The following is a 21,678-nucleotide window of genomic DNA, read 5'->3' as shown; positions in this document are numbered from 1 at the left end:
CCTCGGCCTGGAACACTCTTCCCCCTGGCGCACATGTGACTCACACCCTCATTTCAATAAGGCACTACTCACCGGTGACCATCCCTGAGCACCTTCTCTAGACACCCCTGATCCCACCTCATCTGTCCTGTCTCTCTCTGTCCCCTTGCCCTCCCTCAATTTCTTCCTGGGCCTTAGAAGTTTCTGAAATGATAAAATGCGGTGTGTCACCTCCCTTCCTCTCTGGGATGGAGCTCCGTGAGGGCAGAACTCCTGCTTGAACCTGCACGTCTGTGCTTCCAGCAGATAGTACGGGCCCAGAGCAATAAACGTTAGTGCCTGGAATGCCACAAAGCCTCCCACCTGGACCCCTGCTCCTGACCTCCCCCTCGTCTCTCTCCCAGGGCCCTTTTGTCCACATTGCCAGCATCTGCGCCGCTGTCCTCAGCAAGTTTATGTCCGTGTTCTCCGGGGTGTATGAGGTAAGGTGGGGAAAGTCCAGTGAAGAGGGCCTGTGTGTGTTCAGGGTGTCAGGAGGGCTGCCTTCGCTCCGGGCTGGGCTGGATGCTAAAACGGGGCATGGCGCTCTTCCATGCTCCCCTGTTCACACACACATACGCTGCCTGACCTTGCCACCTGACACCTCTGTTCAGCCTATGTCTGTCCAGAAATGCCCCCCCTCTTCTTGCTCTGCACCCCTGCATTGGAGCCTGCACACGGCTCGCTCCTCTGTTAACCTGCAAGTCCACCCCTCTGCCCCGTGTCTGTTCCCCTCCCTGATTCCCTCCTGTGCTACCCTGTCCCTTCCTCACTCCACCCCATCTCTCTCACACTGCCCCTTACCTCAGCCCTCCGCCCTCCTTGTCCCGCGCGCTTCTCTGTTGCAGACCGTGCCTGAGCAGCTTGACCTCGTGGTGTCGGCCTGCGCAGTGGGCGTGGGATGCTGCTTTGCAGCCCCTGTCGGAGGCAAGTCCCACTTCCTCCCCACCCGTTTCCTGAGCATGAGTTGGAAGGGGGGGTCTGGGTGGCTGCCACAGCTTTGGGGTGGAAGGCGGTGCTCACTGAAGGGACTGGTGGGTGGGCCTTCAGCACCTGGTCTCCAGACACCTACACTTTTCTACCAAAGAACTGCATGCTCTTTTGAGGCTGACGGCTATTTCATGCAGTTTGTCTGAAGTCCTTTCCTCTCTCTCTTGCTACTGACACTCCTCTCCCTGATTGTCCCCACCTCCTGCCTCACTCTGGTGATCATTGATTGGCTTACCTGCCCACCATATATTTACCTAACTTTTATTTCATTTTCTATGCTTGGCCTTCCACTATGAGGTCACTTCCTGTCTTGGCTTGGGAATTGCAGGGGCAATGGGACCACTATGATTCCCTGTGACTTAAGCCTTTCCTTTTGCCTTATTCCCCACCCTTGCTTGTTCTCCATTCCTCTCTCTGCCCCTCTTCCTCTCCCCTCCCTTTTCTCTCTTGGTCTGTCTCTCCCTAGTAGCAGCCATACTATTATACTGATATGCTGACGGTGGGCTGTGCTGTGGGAGTCGGCTGTTGCTTTGGGACCCCACTTGGAGGCAAGTGATTTACCCCTCCTACACCAGCCCACTTGTCTGACCTTGGCCCCCAAGCAGTTGTCAGCATCCCCACGTATGAGTACTACCAGTTAAAACCAGGGTATAATAAAAACAGCTAGCCGAAACCGGTTTGGCTCAGTGGTACAGCATTGGTCTGTGGACTGAAAGGTCCCGGGTTGGATTCCGATCAAGAGCATGTACCTTGGCTGCAGGCACATTCCCAGTAGGGGGTGTGCAGGAGGCAGCTGATTGATGTTTCTTTCTCATCGACTTTTCTGGCTCTCTATCTCTCTCCCTTCCTCTCTGTAAAAAATCAATAAAATATATTTTAAAACAAACAAACAAACAAAAAACAGCTAACTTCCAGTGAGCATTCACTAGTACCGTGTGCAGGCAACACTCTAAGCACTTTATATGTATTCCTGCCAAAAGCTGCACAAGACTGAGATTAGAGAGGAGAGAACATGTTACTTTCCTTGTCCTGGATGACTAATAAGCAGGCATGGTCGGAGAAAGCAGTTGTATGTGTTTATTTACTCCTCAATGCTCGCTGTAACCAGACCCACAGAACAGGGATTATTTCGGCCAGTCGTTGGATTCATCGAGTGACAGAAAGGACACTGAGTTGACAACTGGAGGAACAAAATTATAGGAATAGCATATGCTTCCTAAATGCACCAGCTGTTAGAGGTATCCTTTCAATTATGAGAATGTGATCAGTCCTTTTGTGGAGGAGGTAGCTAACGTGGCTTGGCCTGGGGATGATACATGGATAAGCGCTCAGAGTTAATGAAAATGTATCATGTTCCCTTGTCCTGACACTGTGCCAGTGTGCGCTGCGTAAGGAGGTGAGATCAACAAATGCTTCAGCTGGCAACCCTCTTGCCCTTCTGTTGTCAGTCCTTGACCTTAGAGTCACTCGTCCCTATCCATAAAGGGTAGTGTGCTGGAATTTCTACGCATGTTAAATTTCACACTTAATGTTTATACCTACTTTCACTTTTATTTACTCTTTCACCTCACACATCCAAAAGATGTAAGGAACCTTTTTAGACAGATAAAACCATTTTTTTAAAAATTAGATTCTTTTAAAGAGAAAAGAACCTGAATTTTCTGCATAAAATTGGAATTTCTGGAATGACGGAGGAAGGTTTGTATTGGCCTTGTGTAGAGATTGGGAAAGACCATAGGAAAGTTACAGAGAAAACATGGCCCTGAAGCCCGCAGAAACAAGCAAAATGTGGCTCTTGACACAAGAAAATGTTAAGCATTGAAAAGTAAAGATGCCTTTTTAATTTATTTTTTTTAATTAAATTGATTGAAGTGACATTGGTCAACATGAACATATAGGTTTCAGGTGTGGGTTTGTATGTTATAAGATCTCTATGTTGCACTGTCTGCCCACCATCCAAAGTCAAACCTTCTTCTGTCACCATAGATTGAGAGCTCCTTTACTCCTTACCCCCTTCCCTCTGGCAACTATCCCAATTCTGTTTGTGTTAATGAGTTTCAGTTTAATACCCCACCTAGGAGTGAAATCATGTAGTTCTTAGCTTTTTCTGACTGATTTATTTCACTTAGCATAATGTTCTCAAGATCTATACATGTTGTTGCAAATGGCAATATTTCATCGTTTTTTATGGCTGAGTAGTATTCCATTGTGTATGTGTACCACATCACCTTTACCCAGTCCTCTATTGTGGGACACTTGGTTGTTTCCATGTCTTGGCCACTGTAAATAATGCTGCAGTGAACATAGGGGTGCATATATCTTTATGAATACATCATTTTGAGGTTTCAGATCTATACACAGGAGAGGAAATGCTGGGTCATGTGGTAGCTCTATTCTCAATTTCTTGAGGAATCGCCAGACTGCTTTTCATAGTGGTTGTACCAGTCTACATTCCCACCAGCAGAGGGTTCCCTTTTTTCAACAATCTCTCCAAAGCTTGTTAATTCTCATTTTGTTGATAATGGCCTGAGGGGGTATCTCATTATAGTTTTGATTTGCATTTTCCTAATTGCCAGTGAGGTTGAACATCTTTTCATATAATTGGCTGTTCATATGTCTTCTTGGAAGAGGTGTATTTTCAGGTTCTCTGCCCATTTTTGATTGGGTTGTTTGTTTGGTATTGAGTTTTATGAGTTTTTTATATATATATTGGAAATTAAACCTTTGCAAATATCATCTCCCATCTGGTTGCTTGCCTTTTTGTTTTGTTTTCAGTTTCTTTTCCTGTATAGAGCTTTTTAGTTGATATAGTCCTATGCATTTATTTTTTACTTTACTTGCGTTTAGGGTCAAGTTCATAAAATATTCTCTATGACCAAGGTCTATAAGTTTGGTACCTATACTTTCTTCTGTGTAACTTATTGTTTTGGGTCTTATATTTAGGTCGTTGGTCCACTTTGAATTATTTTTTTTGTACATGGGGGCAAACTGTAACCCAGTTTCATTTGTTTGCATGTGGCTTTCCAGTTTTCTCAGCACCATGAAGATGTCATTTTTAGAATGTTTGTACTAAGTGGCAAATATTACATGGACTTGCAGGTAACATTTCTTGACTGGTTTCATTTTATGAACATAGACTAACTCTGAAAGAAAAAATTACTATTAAGATCACTTATTCACTATCCAGTCAACTGTTAATTCCTTGCAGGCTTACACTGATGAAAGAAATAAACTTTAGCATTCTACCAAAATGACAAACATCTTTTTGTTTCCATTATGCATGATCTGCGCTGCCCTCTGGGCACTGTGCTAGATCCTGTGCTCTCAAGGAGCTCACCTTGAAAGGGTAGACAGGCAGGCAAGGAGACCATCACTCACAGAAGTGTCTCTATGGCAGTGCAATGGGAACCTTCTGCTAAGTTGCCGGAGTGGGGGTGGGGAGGTGGGGGCTTGTCAATAGAGCTTTATAAGAGATGGTGTTTGATCTGACACTTAAGGAAGACAGCTAGAAGAGGGTATTCTGGGCAGAAGAAACAACATGCAAACTCTGGGGGATATAATGATAGTCGAATAGTATTGCTAGAAGATTCAGGGGAGGAATAACAGGAAATTAATCTGGGCAGGTAAATGGGGGCTAACTCATGAAGGTCTTTGTAGGTCTTGCACAAGAAAGTAGATTTTATTTATTCTCTAGGCTAGAATTTGTATATTGCACTGTCTGCCCACCACTAAAAGTCAAACCTTGTGTCACCAATGTGTTTTTACAGAACACAGCATTCATGGTGTTAAGAGATGGAATGTGCAAAAGGGATTCTGAGGTCAAATAAGTTGGAAAATCCTGTGTTTTTTAAACTGGAAAGGTTACCAGAATGTTTGATATGCTGACATGCAAAATGTGGCTCAAGTTCAGCATTTCCCACAGAATCCTTTTTTAAAAAAAAATTTACATTTTAAAAACTCTCTTTGTGAATAAAATAACATATGACTTCATTGTTACTAACCCCCACTCCCACCTCGCAACCACACAGAATTCATTTTGCAAGGACCTTCTCAAGGGCCTCATAGCATCTCATGGACCTGACTTTGGGAAATGCTGTCACAGTGAAGGGGAGCCCTTGAAGAACTTTGACTAAGGAAGTGCTATGGCCAGCTTTGCAGGGTGATCCCACCCCTTTGGCAGGTGTGTGCAGGATAGAACTGGCTTGTGGATTAACAGATTTAATCCAAGATGAACAAGAAGACTACTGTCATTATCATGATGCCAGATGACAAGAGACTGAACTGGGCAGAGGCAGAAGAGACAGAGATGAGGATGATATATATGGGCAATAGAAAGTAAAATTGATGCAAACTGATGATTGACTTTATGTGAGGATATGAAGGATAAGACAGAAGGAGGAATCTAGGCTAACTCTCAAGTTCATAGTAAGGAAATTTGGGTGGCTAGTGGTAATGAACAAGCTAGGGAATATAGGAAGTAAACAGGTGTGGGAAGTTGATAATTTTTAAAAAATATATATTTTATTGATTTTTTACAGAGAGAAAGGGAGAGATATAGAGAGCTAGAAACGTCAATGAGAGAGAAACATTGACCAGCTGCCTCTTGCACACCCCCTACTGGGGATGTGCCCACAACTCAGGTACATGCCCTTGACCAGAATCGAACCTGGGACCTTTCAGTCCGCAGACCGACGCTCTACCACTGAGCCAAACCGGTTTCGGCGGAAGTTGATAATTTTTACTTTGCATATGTGGAATTTAAAGTTTCTGTGGCATATCCAAGTGATATCAAATAGGCAGCTGGGTTGGTAAGTCTGAAGTTCAAGAACTGGGATAAAACCATAGTTTTTATTCATCAGTAGCCTGTAAGTACTGGTTGAATCTATGGGCATAAATGAACTTGAGAGACAAAGTGTATCTGTGAGTAACAAGAATAGGAGGCCAAGACTAAGGCCTTGGGTTGGATAGAGGCAAGGGAGGCAGAGGAGAAACCAGAAGAGCATCCAATATGGGAGAAGAGAGTGATGTTACGGAACTTAAGAGATCAGAGCACTTCCAGAGGCTGTTTATGTTTTTACTGCCTTGTTTCTTAGCACATTTTCTGTTTGGCTCAGGCTAATATTAAAATTAGTTCTCATTCCTGAGTATAAAGTGACAGACGGTTAGGGAAAGTGTCCCAGAACTTCATCGTGGGAAAGAAAAATCTAGCCTAGGATTTCAAGAAATGGTTGTAAAATATTCATAGGGTGGATAGCTTATACCCAGGCAAATCAAAGCTGACTGTGGTTCTGTTACTGGTAAAGGAGAATGACTTTCTCCCTGATTCTCTACTGTGTTGAATCCTCCTTTTAGGGAAAGAAGGCAGCTGCCTTGCTTGGTGTGATTTGAGGAGCAGGGGCAGAAGGGTGGTTGGCAAAGCTCAGTCTGCCCCAGATTCCCCATTCCCTCACTCAGTTTTCTGAAATTCCACCCATCCTATTCTCTTCTGTTCTCTTTCTTCCTTCTTTCTCTCTCATGACTTTTCTGCAGAAAAAAATTTAGTGACTCTTAAATCCTTGTAGGTACCTGACTTTGTGAATCTCACCCAATCCTACTTTCTAAGGGATGGAGAGAGCATGACCACCTGATCCTCATATGTTGTCCTCTCTGTATCTTGTTGAACCACATCCCTGGCCTACATGATGCTGCTACCATGACTAGGTATATGGTTTAGAGCATGGACTCCAAAAGAAAAGGATTAAGCACAGACTCCAACAGGTCCACAGGGTGGGAGTGAGGGAGAGAGCCTTTCACACTTGCCTGCACCTAACCCTACATTCGTGCCCCTACAGGAGTACTGTTCAGCATCGAGGTCACTTCTACCTACTTTGCTGTGCACAACTACTGGCGAGGGTTCTTTGCAGCCACGTTCAGTGCCTTTGTTTTCCGTGTGCTGGCCGTGTGGAACAAGGATGCTGGTATGGGGCCCTGGGGTGGAGGCACCTGAAATGCTGGTATGGGGCCCTGGGGTGGAGGGCGGCTTGTGATGGGGTGTGGAGGGAAGCTCCGTGAGGCAGTGCAGAAAAGGAATGGATGGCTTTATTTGGGAAGTGGGACCAAGACCCAAGGCTATAGGACAAGGAATAGGGGAATACTGGTTGTGCATAGAAAGAAAAAATTAAAAAGAAGAGTAGATGTTGGGCTTGGAGGAAGAAGGACTTGATCCTTAAATCTGATGATTTCTGGTTCCCTCTCAATGGGTTTTTGTGACACTCCCACCATAATCCTCGGCCTTTCCATCCTTTAGATACCATCACGGCTCTCTTCAGAACCAATTTCCGAATGGATTTCCCCTTTGACCTGCAGGAACTGCCAGCTTTTGCCGTCATTGGGTCAGTGGGGTCACCTCCTCAGGGAGTGGTGAGATGGGGGTGGGAGTATTTTAGGATTAGAAGGGACCCAAGCTGGGAAGAAGGCAGGGCACGCATGGGAGAACATAAATTGTTGGGGAGAGGTGGGTAGAAAGGGAAGGCAGATGCCTGGTGTTTGGTCCCCATGGGTAGGACTGAGGGCTGGGGGATTCATTTCTGTATAATTTACACCCTCAGGATTTGCTGTGGGTTCCTGGGAGCTGTATTTGTGTATCTGCATCGCCAAGTCATGCTCGGTGTCCGAAAGCACAAGGCCCTCAGCCAGTTTCTTGCTAAGCAGTGAGTCACTGCCCTTACTCAGTCCTTCCCACTTACTTTCTGGTTTCTCCATGAGTTCCTCTTTTGAAATTTATGAGGAAGGTGTTAAATGCCTTTCGGTGGCTTGTGATAAAATACAAAAGCCCTGATACTATATATAGGAGGTGAGTGGTGTGATTTCCCCTTTAAAGATGATATTTTGGTGGAAAGATACTCTGTTTAAAGAACTGAGACTACAGGAGACCACAGGAAACTTCAGCTTCCCAGAATTCAATCTGGCATTCACTATGGGTTGACTGAATTCAGGGACCATTCATTCTGTTTCTTTTTCAGCCGCCTGCTGTATCCTGGAATTGTCACCTTTGTCATCGCCTCATGCACCTTTCCACCAGGAATGGGTCAATTCATGGCTGGAGAGGTCAGCTGCAAGGGAGTCTGAGGGTGGAGTCAGGTCACTGAGCTTATGATAGGGACTAAGCCAGGACTGGGCCACGTGGAAAAAGGGAAATAACACAGATGTCCCTCAGGCTTTTGAGCATATGGACTTTTGGCCAAGGATAAAATCTATCCATGAGAGAAGAACAGAAGGGACCTTTGAAAAGTAAAACTGGAAGTCAGTTCCCTAAAAAGAGGAAGGACCGAACATCCCTGGAGAACTACCCCCTTTCGCTTCCCCTCTTACAGTTGATGCCTCGTGAAGCAATCAGCACCCTGTTTGACAACAATACGTGGGTCAAACACGTGGGTGACCCTGAAAGCCTGGGCCGGTCAGCTGTGTGGATCCACCCACAGGTCAACGTTGTCATCATTGTTTTCCTCTTCTTTATCATGAAGGTACCTCTCCCTACACTCCTGACTCCCTAAGCTTCGTTGGTTTTCAACCTAGGAATCCAGGGTTTGCATAGGGTAGGAAAGGGTGAAACTGCATCTGGTGTTCATCCAACTTAAAAAGAATTAGCTTAGAAACCATAGCACAAATTGCTCATTTTTGTAGGTGAACCTAGAACAATGATCTAGGTCCATGGTCGGCAAACTGCGGCTCTTTGGTCCCTTGAGTGTGGCTCTTCCACAAAATATCACTGCCTGGGTGAGTCTATTTTGAAGAAGTGGCATTAGAAGAAGTTTAAGTTTAAAAAATTTGGCTCTCAAAAGTAATTTCAACTGTTGTACTGTTGATATTTGGCTCTGTTGACTAATGAGTTTGCCGACCACAGATTCTAGGTTAATTGTTCCATTCGTGCCAACTTAGTGATGTTGTCAAAATTGTTATAACCTTCCCAAAGGTTCCACTCACTAAATTATTAAGATATCACAGCAGCCAAATAAATAATGGCAAGATAGATTTCAGCAAAATAGATAAGTGTAAAAATCTCATGTAAATTAAGCAAGGCCCCCACATATTAGATAATTAGGCACTTCATTCTCCATGTATCCGATTATCCATTTCTAGCTGATTTACATGTCCATTTCCCCCAAGATTAGTGGGTAATCTGTTTTCTAGTCTTGAAAAAGAGATAAAATATTTTAATCCATGTTATTAGTGACTATAAACAATTTTTATAAATTTTATTATTCTCAGTTAGGTGTGAGGCTGTGAGTGTCTTGCCATTCTCAAACCTCTTTCTTCTAACTCCAGTTAGGAAACAAAAGCTGATCTCTTTTTACGTCAATTCTTTTTCACATCTGCCTGGCAAGGATGATGTATTTATAGACTTCTCAACTATTATCTTATACAGAGATATTTTAATTTCTACCCCTGGTTGTGACATCTGTTACTATTACCAATTGCATATGTTTTCTTTTTTGATGATTGCCTTATTACTAATAGTATGTCTTGCCTGAATAATCCAGGCAAGACATATATATTAGGGCTCCGTATATTAGGGCTCTCATTTAAAAGTCTGTCCACACTGAACTTTCATGTTTTTTAATATTCTGCTATTAACTTATTTATGATACTTTTTATGAATCTGTATTTCACCAGAATATGAGTCACTAAATAAATTTTATATTGTAATAGCTATAGTGGGTTCACTTAATCTTTATTCAATAAATGTTACATACCTTTTATGTGCCAAGTACTTGACTGCTGATCTTTGGCAAATCTTATGTTTATGATTGAAAAAAAAATTTTTTTTTAGTTTTTTCTTTGTTTGTTGCTGCTCATTTGATGTACTTGTCAATGATTTAGAGATACCAGGAACTTTGACACATCAGGTTCCAACTTTGTAACTCATTCTCAGGATTTGCTGTGGGTTTCTAGAAGCTGTGATTATGTATGTTTTTCCCTATTTCACTTCACTTGGGTTAATTGAATCTATAGCTTCCACATTTTGCATATCTGCTTTATTAAATTTTTGTTTCTTCCTTCAAAATATTTGATATTTTCATCATAAAGTAGTTCACAGTGTCTTGTTAAGGATTTTTTCTTGGGGGGAGGGACTTTCTTTATAGACTTTATCTTCTCTAATTTATAAATCTCAACTTCCTGTAATTGTTGTTGAGTATACAAAACCATCTGCTATAACCAAGTCCAAGTTTTGATGGCATTTCAGAATTTATCATTCAATTATAATAATTGTGTTTTTCTGGTATTCCTATAGAACTATATGGTAAAGTTGGGGACATGTGTACTTTTAAAGTGTCAAGCTTTTGAAATATTTTAGAGAAACAAAATAATGTATATTTTTCAGCATTTTCCCCACAGCTCACCTCACCTCTCAGGATTCCCAAGTATATATCTGGAAACCTACCACTTCACCAATTAAAATTTATTCTAAGAAATTAACTAGATGATATAGAAAAATTCAACTGTATGCCACTACTATTAATTTTTCACTGAGTTACATTTGAAAATATTTATATCATTAGTATATCAGGAAAAGGAATTCACACACTTTCTGGGCTATATTTCAAACCCAACAGTTTGCATTAGGCCTATTATTTTCTATCATATTTATAAACATAAAGTCATCATGGCTATAAATCCATATTATTGTACTTAATTATCACTGTCCTATCATTGGACACATAAACATACCATTATTTTTTCTAGCGTGTGGGCAATCAGCCACAGAACAGAATGAAAATATAACAGTGACTAGAATTGTTTTCCCACCGTCTGATTTAAAATTCATGTGGTCTTCTGGCTCCATTAAGTGCAGACTAATAAGTCTCCGTTCAGATCTTTTATAATGTTGAGGAAGGGAACCTCCATCTTCCTCAATCTTAAGATTTGGAAAATATCATTATGTTGTAAGTCAGGAGGTTTCACAATGAGTGTGAAATATAATTATAACGTCTCATTTCCCTTTCAATAAGTCTAACATGATTACCGAGTGTCACAGAGTTCTTAGCACAGCCTGAAGCTCCACAGAATTCTTTTTTGCCTGACCTTCAGATTGCTTCTTGTGAAGGGCCTAAATAAAGTAGAATCTGTGATCTTGACTCTCTAATTTCCCATCTCTCCAGAATTTAAAATCTTGGGAGTTAATTGTATTCTACTCACTTGCATTGCATCCTGATCTTCCCTTTCATGTGTTAATAGCTCAGAATTTTGGCTAGTCTCATGTGCTATTCTTCATGCTATAGGAGTTGATACTCCTGTGTCCTCTGTGTTCTTCCTCACATAGTGGAGGCTAATCTAAAGTTCATCCTCTGAAATCAGACCTGCCGGCCACCTGTTAGCTGTAGTAATGAAGCTTTCAGAATATCCTGAGCCTACAAATCCCTATGGCTTTGCAAAATCCCTTATGTACTTATTCCAAAGATATGGTACAGAATAGTTCAAGGGGTCTCAAACTAGCATAGGTCAGAGGCACTTAAGAAGCGTAAACTGCAAGTTGCCTAGAACTCTGTCTCCAGAAAGTCAGAAATGGTAACCTCCATTATATCTGATCCCCTGTAGTTTAACCTCACATTCCCCGTGAACATTACTGTTGGGTATTTTAGCAAATATTAGCTGTCAGAAGTGTTTTCTGTTTTGTAAGAATATTATTTGACCAAGATCTCTTCTTTCTTTCTTTCTTTCTTTCCTTCCTTCCTACTGACCTACTCACCTATCTATCTACATCCTACCTACGTTTCCTGAGCTCTATGCCAGTACAGAGAGAAAGCAAAGATAACGATACACGCCAGGCCTTCTCAGTCTATATTCTCTTTGTGTATTCAACTTTTCCATTTCAGCTGTTTAAAAACAGATATTCTGATGTGAAGAACAATGGGTTTTGCCTCATTCCAGAGTTTCTGGGGTGAAACCTTCTCAGAGCCTTTGTCCCATACTCTTGAGGTCAGCTCTGGCTCAAGGGAATTCTTTCTAAGGTTCAGGAAATTGAGAAATTTACTTTTCATTAGTATACAATGCAGTTGGTGCAGTTTTTAAATTGTAAATATTTTGATCCTGGAAATTTGTTCTGATCTTTAGCAACTACCACCTTTCAACCAAATTAGTTTAAGATCCATTTTCCAAGATTGGCTTGCTTATTTTGAAGTATTATGTAAATCTATGTCTCATTAAAGTTCAAGCACTTCTCCTTTCCCATTCTATTTCTCAATTCTTTGTATTCTTTGCCACAAAATGCACATATTTCTTTTTCCAAAAGTTTTCCCAGTTTCCATTGGCATACTACCTGACAAAGCGGGCCTTGACGAATCTTTCTATTACACTGGCTGACTCACCTGGCTTTCTCCAGGTGCCCTTCCTGTAGAGCTAAGGTGGGATCAGATTTTTTTGATCCTTTGTTTAAATTAAATTGATGTCACAGGAAATGGCTCAGACAGGACACTTGTTCCAGTTTCCCCTGTGAGATTCACCATATAAATGGCTTTGTAAATAACTACATTAAAGCTCTATTAGTCACACACTAAGTCACCAAGACTTAAAGGTGTCTGCCACTTCCAACTAGGGATCTTTTTCAGAAACAAAATTTGACTCAGAAAAAATATCTTTCAGCTTCAAGAGTTCCAAGCTCTTCTATTGAGATGACTGTTCAAATCAAAGAGGCTGCAGTGGGCTAGAGACAGAGAACCTCTGAGATCTCACTTCTTTTCTAGATTGCATAAAGGCAAACCTAATCACTCCAAGTAGGAGGGTTTGGGGTTAACCATCTGTAGGAACTTTCTTATAGTGTTGTCATCTCTTAGCCTGGAAACTCCATATTTTTTTATTCTGGAGGAAGTGGGGCAGACAGGATAGCTCTCAGAAGGATGAGCCACCCCAGCGTTTCCGTGGCTCTTAAAGCAGGAAGGAGGGGGGTGGGTAGCAGGAAAGGGGGAGAGAGAGAGAGAGAGAGAGAGAGAGAGAGAGAGAGAGAGAGAGAGAATGTGTGTGTGTGTTTGTGTGTGTTGGGCGGAGTTGAGAGGGTGTCCTGATGCCTCTTTTTACCCCAGTTCTGGATGTCCATCGTGGCCACCACTATGCCCATACCCTGCGGAGGCTTCATGCCTGTGTTTGTGCTAGGTGAGTTCTGATGGGGAGCCTGGGGTTATTCTGATAGCTACAATCTAGGGTACTGGAAAAATAAGGAAAGCCCTGGACCTGTATTTGATTTTATTGCCGGAAGAGGGAATACAGAGGATAAGCTACTTGGATCTCTCAGCACTTTCCTTTTGTCTCTGGTCTAGGAGCTGCATTTGGAAGGCTGGTGGGAGAGATCATGGCCATGATATTTCCTGATGGTATCTTATTTGATGGCATCATCTACAAGATCCTACCTGGGGGCTATGCAGTAATTGGTGAGACACATTTCACCCTCTTGAAACCAAATATTTGAGTCCCTCAACTGCCCACACTCCAACTCTCCCTGACATCTTCATTCCAGGCTATAAAATATGGTTTTCATTTAATGCTATTAATCCAACTTATATTCAAATAATCAACCCTGGATTCTGACTCTCATGAACATTTATTCAATGTCTATGAGACTTAGTTTCTTCATGTGAAAGAGAGATTATGGGGATTAAATAAAGCAATAGGGATAAAAGCATCTAGAATTGTGTCTGAATGTTTGGTAAGGGCTTTTTTTTTTTTTTTTTTTTCCTTCTTCTTCTTCCAAAGAGTCATGGAAACAAGAATGCAGGTGACTGGCTCAATTACTTTCACCTTGCAGATAAGCCAGGATTGATGGGACTTAAAAGCACATGACTAAGCGCTAATGAACATGGGCTCTGGACCCATCCCTGGCCTGTGTCACCTGGATGGTCATGGACAAGTTAGCTTCCTTTCTGAGCCTTAGTTTCTTCAGAAGTGGCTTCTGAGATATTTTACACCCCTAACACTCTATGAGTCTCTTATGTTTTTCATTAAATCTATTTAATGAAATCCAACCAAAACCTATGTTCAACACAATGACCAATACAAATCCCCAGAATTACTACACCTCCTCCCTCCTTTTTCTTTTTACTAAAATCCCATAACAAGTAAGTCCATGCTCCCCTAGATATAGGAGCACTAACCAGTTTTATTGCCAGATGGTGACCTTACTCTCCCATAAATTGTTGACTCAAAACCTGAGGTCCAAAGTAGAATGCCATAACTGGGTTTTAAAATGGTCTGTTAAGAATGATACAAACTTCTGCCTGGCTGGTTTGACTAGTGGTTGAGCATTGTCCCATGAACCAGGAAATCATGGTTCAATTCCTGGTCAGAGCACATGCCTGGGTTGTGGGCTGGTGGGGAGCATGCAGGAGGCAACCAATCAATGATTCTTTCTCATCATTGATGTTTCTGTCTCTACCCCTTCCTCTCTCTGAAATTAATAATTTTAAAAATATATTGAAAAGAATGATATAAACTTTCAAAAACCAGGAATGGATAGGATATCACTATCTTCATTTTAGGAAAAATGATGATTTTCTAACAGTCCAGCATTTTAACCCCTACACTCTTTTCCCCCACTTATTTGTTGAGTGAGTGGCGATGTGTCAAAAAGTATTCTAGGCACTAGCAAACATATCAGAGAAGAGATTAGACAAAATTTCTACCTTTGTGAAGCTTCTACTATTGACAAATGGATATATTAGAGTGTTGGCACTGACCAATTCTGTGTCATTCTCGTCACATCCCCATGTGCCCTGCATGCCAAGAACTGCAGCTCTAATCCACCAGTACATTTCTGTGTCTCATTCTAGGAGCAGCAGCACTGACGGGTGCGGTGTCCCACACAGTCTCCACAGCTGTGATTTGCTTTGAATTAACGGGTCAGATTGCCCACATCCTTCCCATGATGGTGGCTGTTATCTTGGCCAACATGGTGGCTCAGAGCCTGCAGCCCTCCCTCTATGACAGCATCATCCAGGTCAAGAAGCTACCCTACTTGCCTGACCTTGGTTGGAACCAGCTCAGGTCAGGGGCACCAGCTGGAATTAGTTCAGCCTTGATGCGGTGGGGGTGGGAGATGCTGAGGTTGAGATTGCAGATAGGGTCAATGTTTGCAAGCACTGCTTTTTACCTCTTTTGATATCCCGTGTATTTAATAAATACTTTGAATGATGAAATATCAAACCTCAGAGGAGGAGTGGAAAGGCCAGCAAAGGGATGGGCATATGGTGGGGCTAACCCCCCATGCTTTCTCCTTCTATAGCAAATTTACAATCTTTGTTGAAGACATCATGGTACGTGATGTGAAGTTTGTTTCAGCTTCTTGCACATATGGGGAGTTGCAAAGCCTGCTTCAGACCACCACAATCAAGACTTTACCGCTGGTTGATTCAAAAGGTCAGTGGGAAGGAAGGAAGACAACCCCTGAACTTGGACTCCATAGAAGTCATGGAGGAGGCATTGTGGTGTGGGGTTTGTTTGTAGAGGCCACTCAGTCTGCTACAGGAGACCCAGCCTATGCTCCTTAGGGAACATCATCCTGAGGAAGTTAAATACACCCGTAGCACAGGCACAACAACACAGTTAAAAACCAACCAAAGATATACAGTCAATTCTCTTATTCATAGTAGTTATGTTCTATAAAGTCACCATGGGCACTGAATTAGGGATACTACACTGAGCCATTGCTCCTAGAAGACATAGGGTTAGGTCCCTGGACACACCACTCTCTTCCACTAATCAATGTATAAACTTGTTTTGTGAATGTTCCTCTTTAAAGACACCTTATTGAGTACTAGTATATATTGTTGATTCATTCAGATTGAATTTACAGCCAGCAGAATGATAGCTCATGCTTTGACAAAGCTTACATAACTCACTTATTTTCTTCATAAAGCACATCATAGCCCTTATGCTTGAGGGCAATTTGAAACAACAAAAGAAAAACACAAAATATGTGAAAAACGTGGCAGTAAATGGACCACGAAAAGAACACTTGTTTGCAATATAAGGGCTGGGAGGGGGAAAGGTATAGCATCACTTTGTTCAACCTAAGCTAAGAATGTGTGCATGGGGCAACCCATATTTTTTGCTGCTCTGTGCACATCTGTGAATGACAGGAAGCATCATGAGTATTGATTTGGTGTTACAAACTGGTGAATTCACAAATAGGGAATCCATGACTAATGAGGCCCAGGCTTAAGTCTTACAGCCCCTTATGTAGTTCTCTTTGCTACTTAGCTAAATAACCACTGTTCTTTAGTGTCCAATTGGAAGAGGAGATAAAACTTTCATATGAAGGAGTGAACGATTTTAGTAAGCTGGGACTTCAAACTTCTCTTCCTTCATTCACCATCCTTTCTGCCCACCATTGGCACTTAATCCTGCTCTGTGCTATTTCTTACTATGGTTTATATGTCTATATCTGATCTTCCTCATGAGATTGGGTATTCCTTGAGGGTGGAGACTATAACTTCCATTTCCATCAGACTACCTCCTTGTAGATATTTACTAACTATTGAATACTTGCCTGATGTTTGAATTAGTGTAACAGAAGAATTGTGGCAGGCCAGTTGGAGCCATTAAAATAGTTCTGATGATAATCAGAGTATTCAAATTGCTCAACTTAGGTCAGTTTTAATATTTTCCCAAACCCCAATACCTTTAAGTGGCTTGTACCGTGGGAGCTCTTCATTGGAGCAGTAGTTCAGCCACTCTCATAATGACGAAGACTTAATGGTAAGATTTATCTCCATAACACTGCTGCAATTTTATGGCCTTAAAACTTAATGAGAATGTAATTACAGTCGCAGAATTTCAACATTTCCAGAAAAAGTAGGCTTGTTGTTTATATCCTAGATGGACCCAGACTCTAAACAATTAAATAACCTTGTAGGCCTCTTTCAAAGTATATTCACATCTCAGCCTTACATGGATGTCCTCTAATGTTTCTTTCTTGGAGACAGGGTTGCTTAGTCTATTTTAATACCAAGTTCACCTATTTGCAAACACTAGCTATATCAAAATAAGCACAAGTGAGCACCAATTAGCACCAATTAGTCTACTATCAATTGGGTCTCTAAGTACTAGATGATGAAATCAAAAGAATTGAGTCAAGTCAACTATGCAAGATTTGTGAAATGAGTGTTTCGGGAGAGAAGGTGAAAACTGAAGAAGAGAAAACCGGAGGCGTGGGCGCTGGCTTTCTGTCCGTGCTGAGCCGGGTGGAGGTGCGGGGAGGGGACTGCTAATGAGCAGGCCCTCAGCTAAGCTTGGCTTGCCCCCAGAGTCAATGATCCTGCTGGGCTCCGTGGAGCGGTCCGAGCTACAGGCCCTGCTGCAGCGCCACCTGTGTCCTGAGCGGAGGCTGCGGGAAGCCAGGGACCTGGCCAGGAAGCTGTCAGAGCTGCCTTTTGACGGGAAAGCACGGCAGGCTGGGGAGGGGCAACGGGGCTCCTCGCCCCAGGGCCGACCAGAGTCCTTCGCCTTCGTGGATGAGGATGAAGATGAAGATCTCTCTGGGAAACCCGAGGTGACCGGGCTGGGAAGGGCCTGGGGAGCAGGAGAGAGGGAGACAAAGGGAAAGTAGGAAGAGGGGATGGAGATGCTGGTCATTTAGAAAATCAAAGAGAGCAGTGGCCCTCCGTCCATCCGAAGGACTGAAGGAGATAAGGTTGTAGATGATGGTCCGGATGAGAACTCAGAGGAATATAGGATTTCTGAAATGGGGAGGAAGAATGGAATTAGATGGATTTCCCAGGACACGTGCCGGTACAGGCAGGAAAGCACTAGGCAGCCTCTTCTCTGGGGCTGAGGATTTTTACTGCTCCTTACAGCTGCCTCCACTTCCTCCTCCTCACCCCATTCCTACTGTTCCACTGCCCCCTGAAGAGCCCAACGGACCCCTGCCAGACCTCAAACAGCAGCCAGAAGCACCGGAGCCTGCAGGTGAAGATTCTCCCATCATGCACGCTCACTCAGCCTAAGGGCTGCTACTCTGGGGAGGGGGAGGCTAGGGTGATGAAAGAGGGTTCCTATTCATTGAGTCTCCATATTGCTGACCCAAGGAGAGGGTCAAGGGCTTACCAGTATTTAGGAGGGTAAAAGAGAGGGTGTCTATGGTGGCGGCATAGTGTCAGGGGACCACTTGGGAGCCCCTGGCTATTTCCTCCCAGGAAGAGTAGAAATTGCTTTGTTTCCATTTCCCTCTGCTCCCCACTCTTCAGGTCGAAGGCGCTCCATCTTTCAGTCTCTGCTGTGCTGCTTGCTGGGCAAAACTCGCCCCACAAAGAAGGAAACAAGCCAGGTGAGAGTTGGATGGGGGTGGGGAAAGGAACGGGGTGGGGAATGACAGGGGAAAGGGAACTTGCCTGATCCTTAGATCAAGAGGGAAGGGGTCCCACCAAGGAGAATCTTCATCGTATGGGAGGGATGGTGAGTTGAAAGCGGGCATCTTTGGCCCTGGCCAGGGAGTCATGGCTATAATTCCATTAGGAAAGAACTTGGACCTATATCTTTCTTCTCTAGGATGCAACTGATTTAGTGGATAACATGTCACCTGAAGAGGTAAGTAAAGAAAACAGCAACCTGGGGTGGACTGTTCTGTCAAATGAAGATTATTGCTCATATATTTCTGTCTTCTTCTTTGTGTTGTTGTAAGAATAAAATGTGAGTCTGGGCAGGAAAGCATTTTAGAGGTTGGAAAGAAGGCATGACTATGGAGATGGTGATGGGCACATGGCGCAGAGATGGGGAGACCTGATAGTATTCTCAGAAGGACCACTGTCATTTGAAAAGAGGAATGTTTTGAGTCTCCATGCATCGATGGGCCCATGATGCTAAAATGAACCTCAGATCTTGTAGGCAGTAGGGACATTCTGGAAAGGCAGAGGTTCTGCAGGAATGCTGAGCACCAGGCACCAGCACTTACACATCCCAATGTGGAGAAACAGCACTGAGGCTATAAAAGTGAGACCAGCACCTGGTCGAGGTTACTTTGCTGATCCACCAGGCCCCTGAGACAGTGGACAACTAGGGAATGCCAGGAAGCAGGACTAGGAGGAACCACAACTGAGGACAAATATTCACAGTGCTGCCTCGTGGGACAAATGCCTATTTCCCAAGAAAGCTAGTTATCAAGTCTATGAGCAAGAAAGCTGAGCACGTTGAATGGCCTTGACCTGTCTCCATGGTTATGCCTCCTTTCCAACCACTGAGCAGTAAAAGAATGCAGAGCAGTGATTGGGAGCAGTACTAATGGGGACACACCCTAGAGGGTGTGCAGACACAACAAAGTCCATCAGCGGCCACCCATTTAGTAAATGAGAATGCATACTCAAGCTTTGTAGCTGACAAAACCATAATGCATATTACTTTAGAATAAACATCTTTTGGACATCCGGAATAAATAAGTGCTGAAAATGAAAGGTACTACAGGGTTAGAGGAAGGGGTAGGGAGTGACAAGAGAGAAAGGAAACCACCTTCTCCCCTTGCCACCCCTCAAAACACAGACACTTCTGATAAATGACTTATGGGAGAGTCAAACAGATGATCACAAAGGAAAAAGAAAAATCATTCCTCCGTCTATAAGCAGGAATCAGATGTGTCATATCTGCAATTAAAAAGTAGGGTGCTAAACCCAATAATAATGCTTTTTGTTGTTGTTAACACACCAAAGAGAGAATGCCAGCTATTTGATCAATGAGGCTACTTAAGAACTGCTGAAAATAAAGTGCTGCCAGGGACAAAAAGATGACAGGTATACCTTTTTAGTTTATATCTTTCCCAAGGGAAACTTTAAGCAGCTCCCAGCTCCCATGTGGCTTGTTGACATTTTGGAGGAATAAGATCCAATTGGAGTCAGAATTCAGGTTATTTTGAACATGGTTTTCAGACTAGATCAAGGTGACACCCTTGGCAATATCGAGATGATACCTATGGGAATATTGAAAGAATTCAATTATAGGTCTCCAGAAGCCCATGCTATACTTAATTCTGCTACACTGTTAGTACAGACAGTTAGAGCTCCTGTTTGCAACTGGGGCTTAGCTTTTTCAAGTTCAGACTCAAGAACAGACATCCTCCTCCCCTTGGACAAGAGCTGGGGGTACCTGGAACACTACCAGCAGTCAAGGTCAGAAGCCCAGCTTTACCTCCGTGCAGTTGGAATAATGCCCAGCACGGACAACGTGCTTGATACCGTTCTGTTATTGTTGTTTCTTAAGGGAAGGCAGAAATGGAACTAGGGAAGGACAGAAATGATCATGCCAGGGATGACAAGATGGCTGCCTGTCCTAAGTAAATCATCTCTATGACATACCTGCTAAGTGGTCAACCATGTTGTGCTGTGAGAGCTGGTCAGTCCCTATGTGAACCTTCAGTAAGAGAAGAGGAGAGTTTCAGAAAATTTTAGATTTGCTTTTTATGAAAGCCGGAGCCATCCTGGATTCTTTAGAAGCTTGAGGATTTGAGCATCGTGTCTACATCAAGAGAGTTGGCCTTCCTGTTTTAATGCTTCTGTCATAAACAAAACAAACAAAAAAGATGGCTTTGCTCGAGTCCACTAAGCACCATGTGACCCAGCATAGCATTTCAAACCCAACAAATATGTGGCACACTGCACTGTGTAAAAGGAAAATGTGCCAGTGTCTTCACAACAGGCACCCATCCATACCAGTAACATTCTCCAGGAGTTCGTGTCCAGTGGGCAGAAGTGAGACAAATGCCAATACAAGAGTGAACACAGTCCATGCCTTTTCTGAAAAGGAGAGAGCAGCAGAGTGCTGTGGGAATTGAAAAAGGGGCAAAACACATTGGCCTGGGAGTGGCAAGAATGCAGAGTGAGTGCAGGGTAGGCAGGTAAGGGAAACGCAGCTTCGACCAGCGCAGAAGCCAGAAGACCTGTGTGAGGAATGACAAGCAGTCAGGTTCCATGGGAACATGGGGTATGACAAGAGGAAGGGAAAGACTGAAAAGATAGCTTGAAAATAACAGGAGTTTGGGGCACTTGGGTGGTGGTAGTGAAGGAGAGAATGGGGTGCTAGTGCCTGAGGCTGAAGGTTGATTTGGGGCCTGGCGTTGCATCCTGGGGAAAAAAGGAGGTGTTTAGCGATATGGAAGGTCTGTGCTCGTTTGTTGCTGAATTCTTTCAGGATTCTCAGATAGTAGGGCTGCTTGGGGGCCAAGCCTTGTACCTGAGATATGGAGTGACTACTCTGCTCTACCCCACAGATTGAGGCCTGGGAGCGGGAGCAGTTGAGCCAGCCTGTCTGCTTTGATTGCTGTTGTATTGACCAGTCCCCTTTCCAGCTGGTGGAACAGACGTCCCTGCACAAGGCTAGTCCTTGCCCACCGCTCAGGGCTGCTGGGAGGGGTGGAGCTCCCTGTGCACTGACCTGCTGCTTTTTCTGTGCAGATTCACACACTGTTCTCGCTCCTTGGTCTCCACCTTGCCTACGTGACCAGTATGGGGAAGCTCCGGGGTGTGCTGGCATTGGAAGAGGTAACAGCAGTGCCGTCCTATTTGAGCAGCAGGAGAAATGGGCAGGCGCAGGAAGTGGGGGTGGGAGGGAATATTTTAACGCCCCATTTCCCTCTCTATTTCTCATGCAGAGATTGGAGGAGGGAGAGAGGGCTCAGCAATCAAGGGGTACAGGTGGAGACGACTACAAAGATCTAAAGGGGAC

The 21,678-nt window shown here is 43.5% G+C and overlaps 1 protein-coding gene across 1 annotated transcript in view; it reads left to right on the top strand.

Annotated features, from left to right (window-relative positions):
• Positions 1-21,678, top strand: part of CLCN1 (chloride voltage-gated channel 1) — a 28,743-nt gene that overhangs the window by 4,234 nt on the left and 2,831 nt on the right. The window contains exons 6-22 of the mRNA XM_084896563.1: positions 384-461; positions 1,478-1,556; positions 6,840-6,965; positions 7,295-7,379; positions 7,596-7,697; positions 8,010-8,094; positions 8,361-8,510; positions 13,065-13,134; positions 13,299-13,409; positions 14,805-15,018; positions 15,257-15,390; positions 17,280-17,524; positions 17,829-17,940; positions 18,219-18,298; positions 18,520-18,558; positions 21,224-21,328; positions 21,408-21,494. Coding sequence (XP_084752689.1) covers positions 384-461; positions 1,478-1,556; positions 6,840-6,965; positions 7,295-7,379; positions 7,596-7,697; positions 8,010-8,094; positions 8,361-8,510; positions 13,065-13,134; positions 13,299-13,409; positions 14,805-15,018; positions 15,257-15,390; positions 17,280-17,524; positions 17,829-17,940; positions 18,219-18,298; positions 18,520-18,558; positions 21,224-21,328; positions 21,408-21,494 — 1,902 coding nt within the window. The remainder of the gene's footprint in view (positions 1-383; positions 462-1,477; positions 1,557-6,839; positions 6,966-7,294; positions 7,380-7,595; positions 7,698-8,009; positions 8,095-8,360; positions 8,511-13,064; positions 13,135-13,298; positions 13,410-14,804; positions 15,019-15,256; positions 15,391-17,279; positions 17,525-17,828; positions 17,941-18,218; positions 18,299-18,519; positions 18,559-21,223; positions 21,329-21,407; positions 21,495-21,678) is intronic.

Source organism: Pipistrellus hanaki, assembly GCF_964339955.1.
Source record: "Pipistrellus hanaki genome assembly, chromosome: 10".
NCBI lineage: Eukaryota > Metazoa > Chordata > Mammalia > Chiroptera > Vespertilionidae > Pipistrellus > Pipistrellus hanaki.
This window is presented reverse-complemented; position numbering and strand designations above follow the sequence as displayed.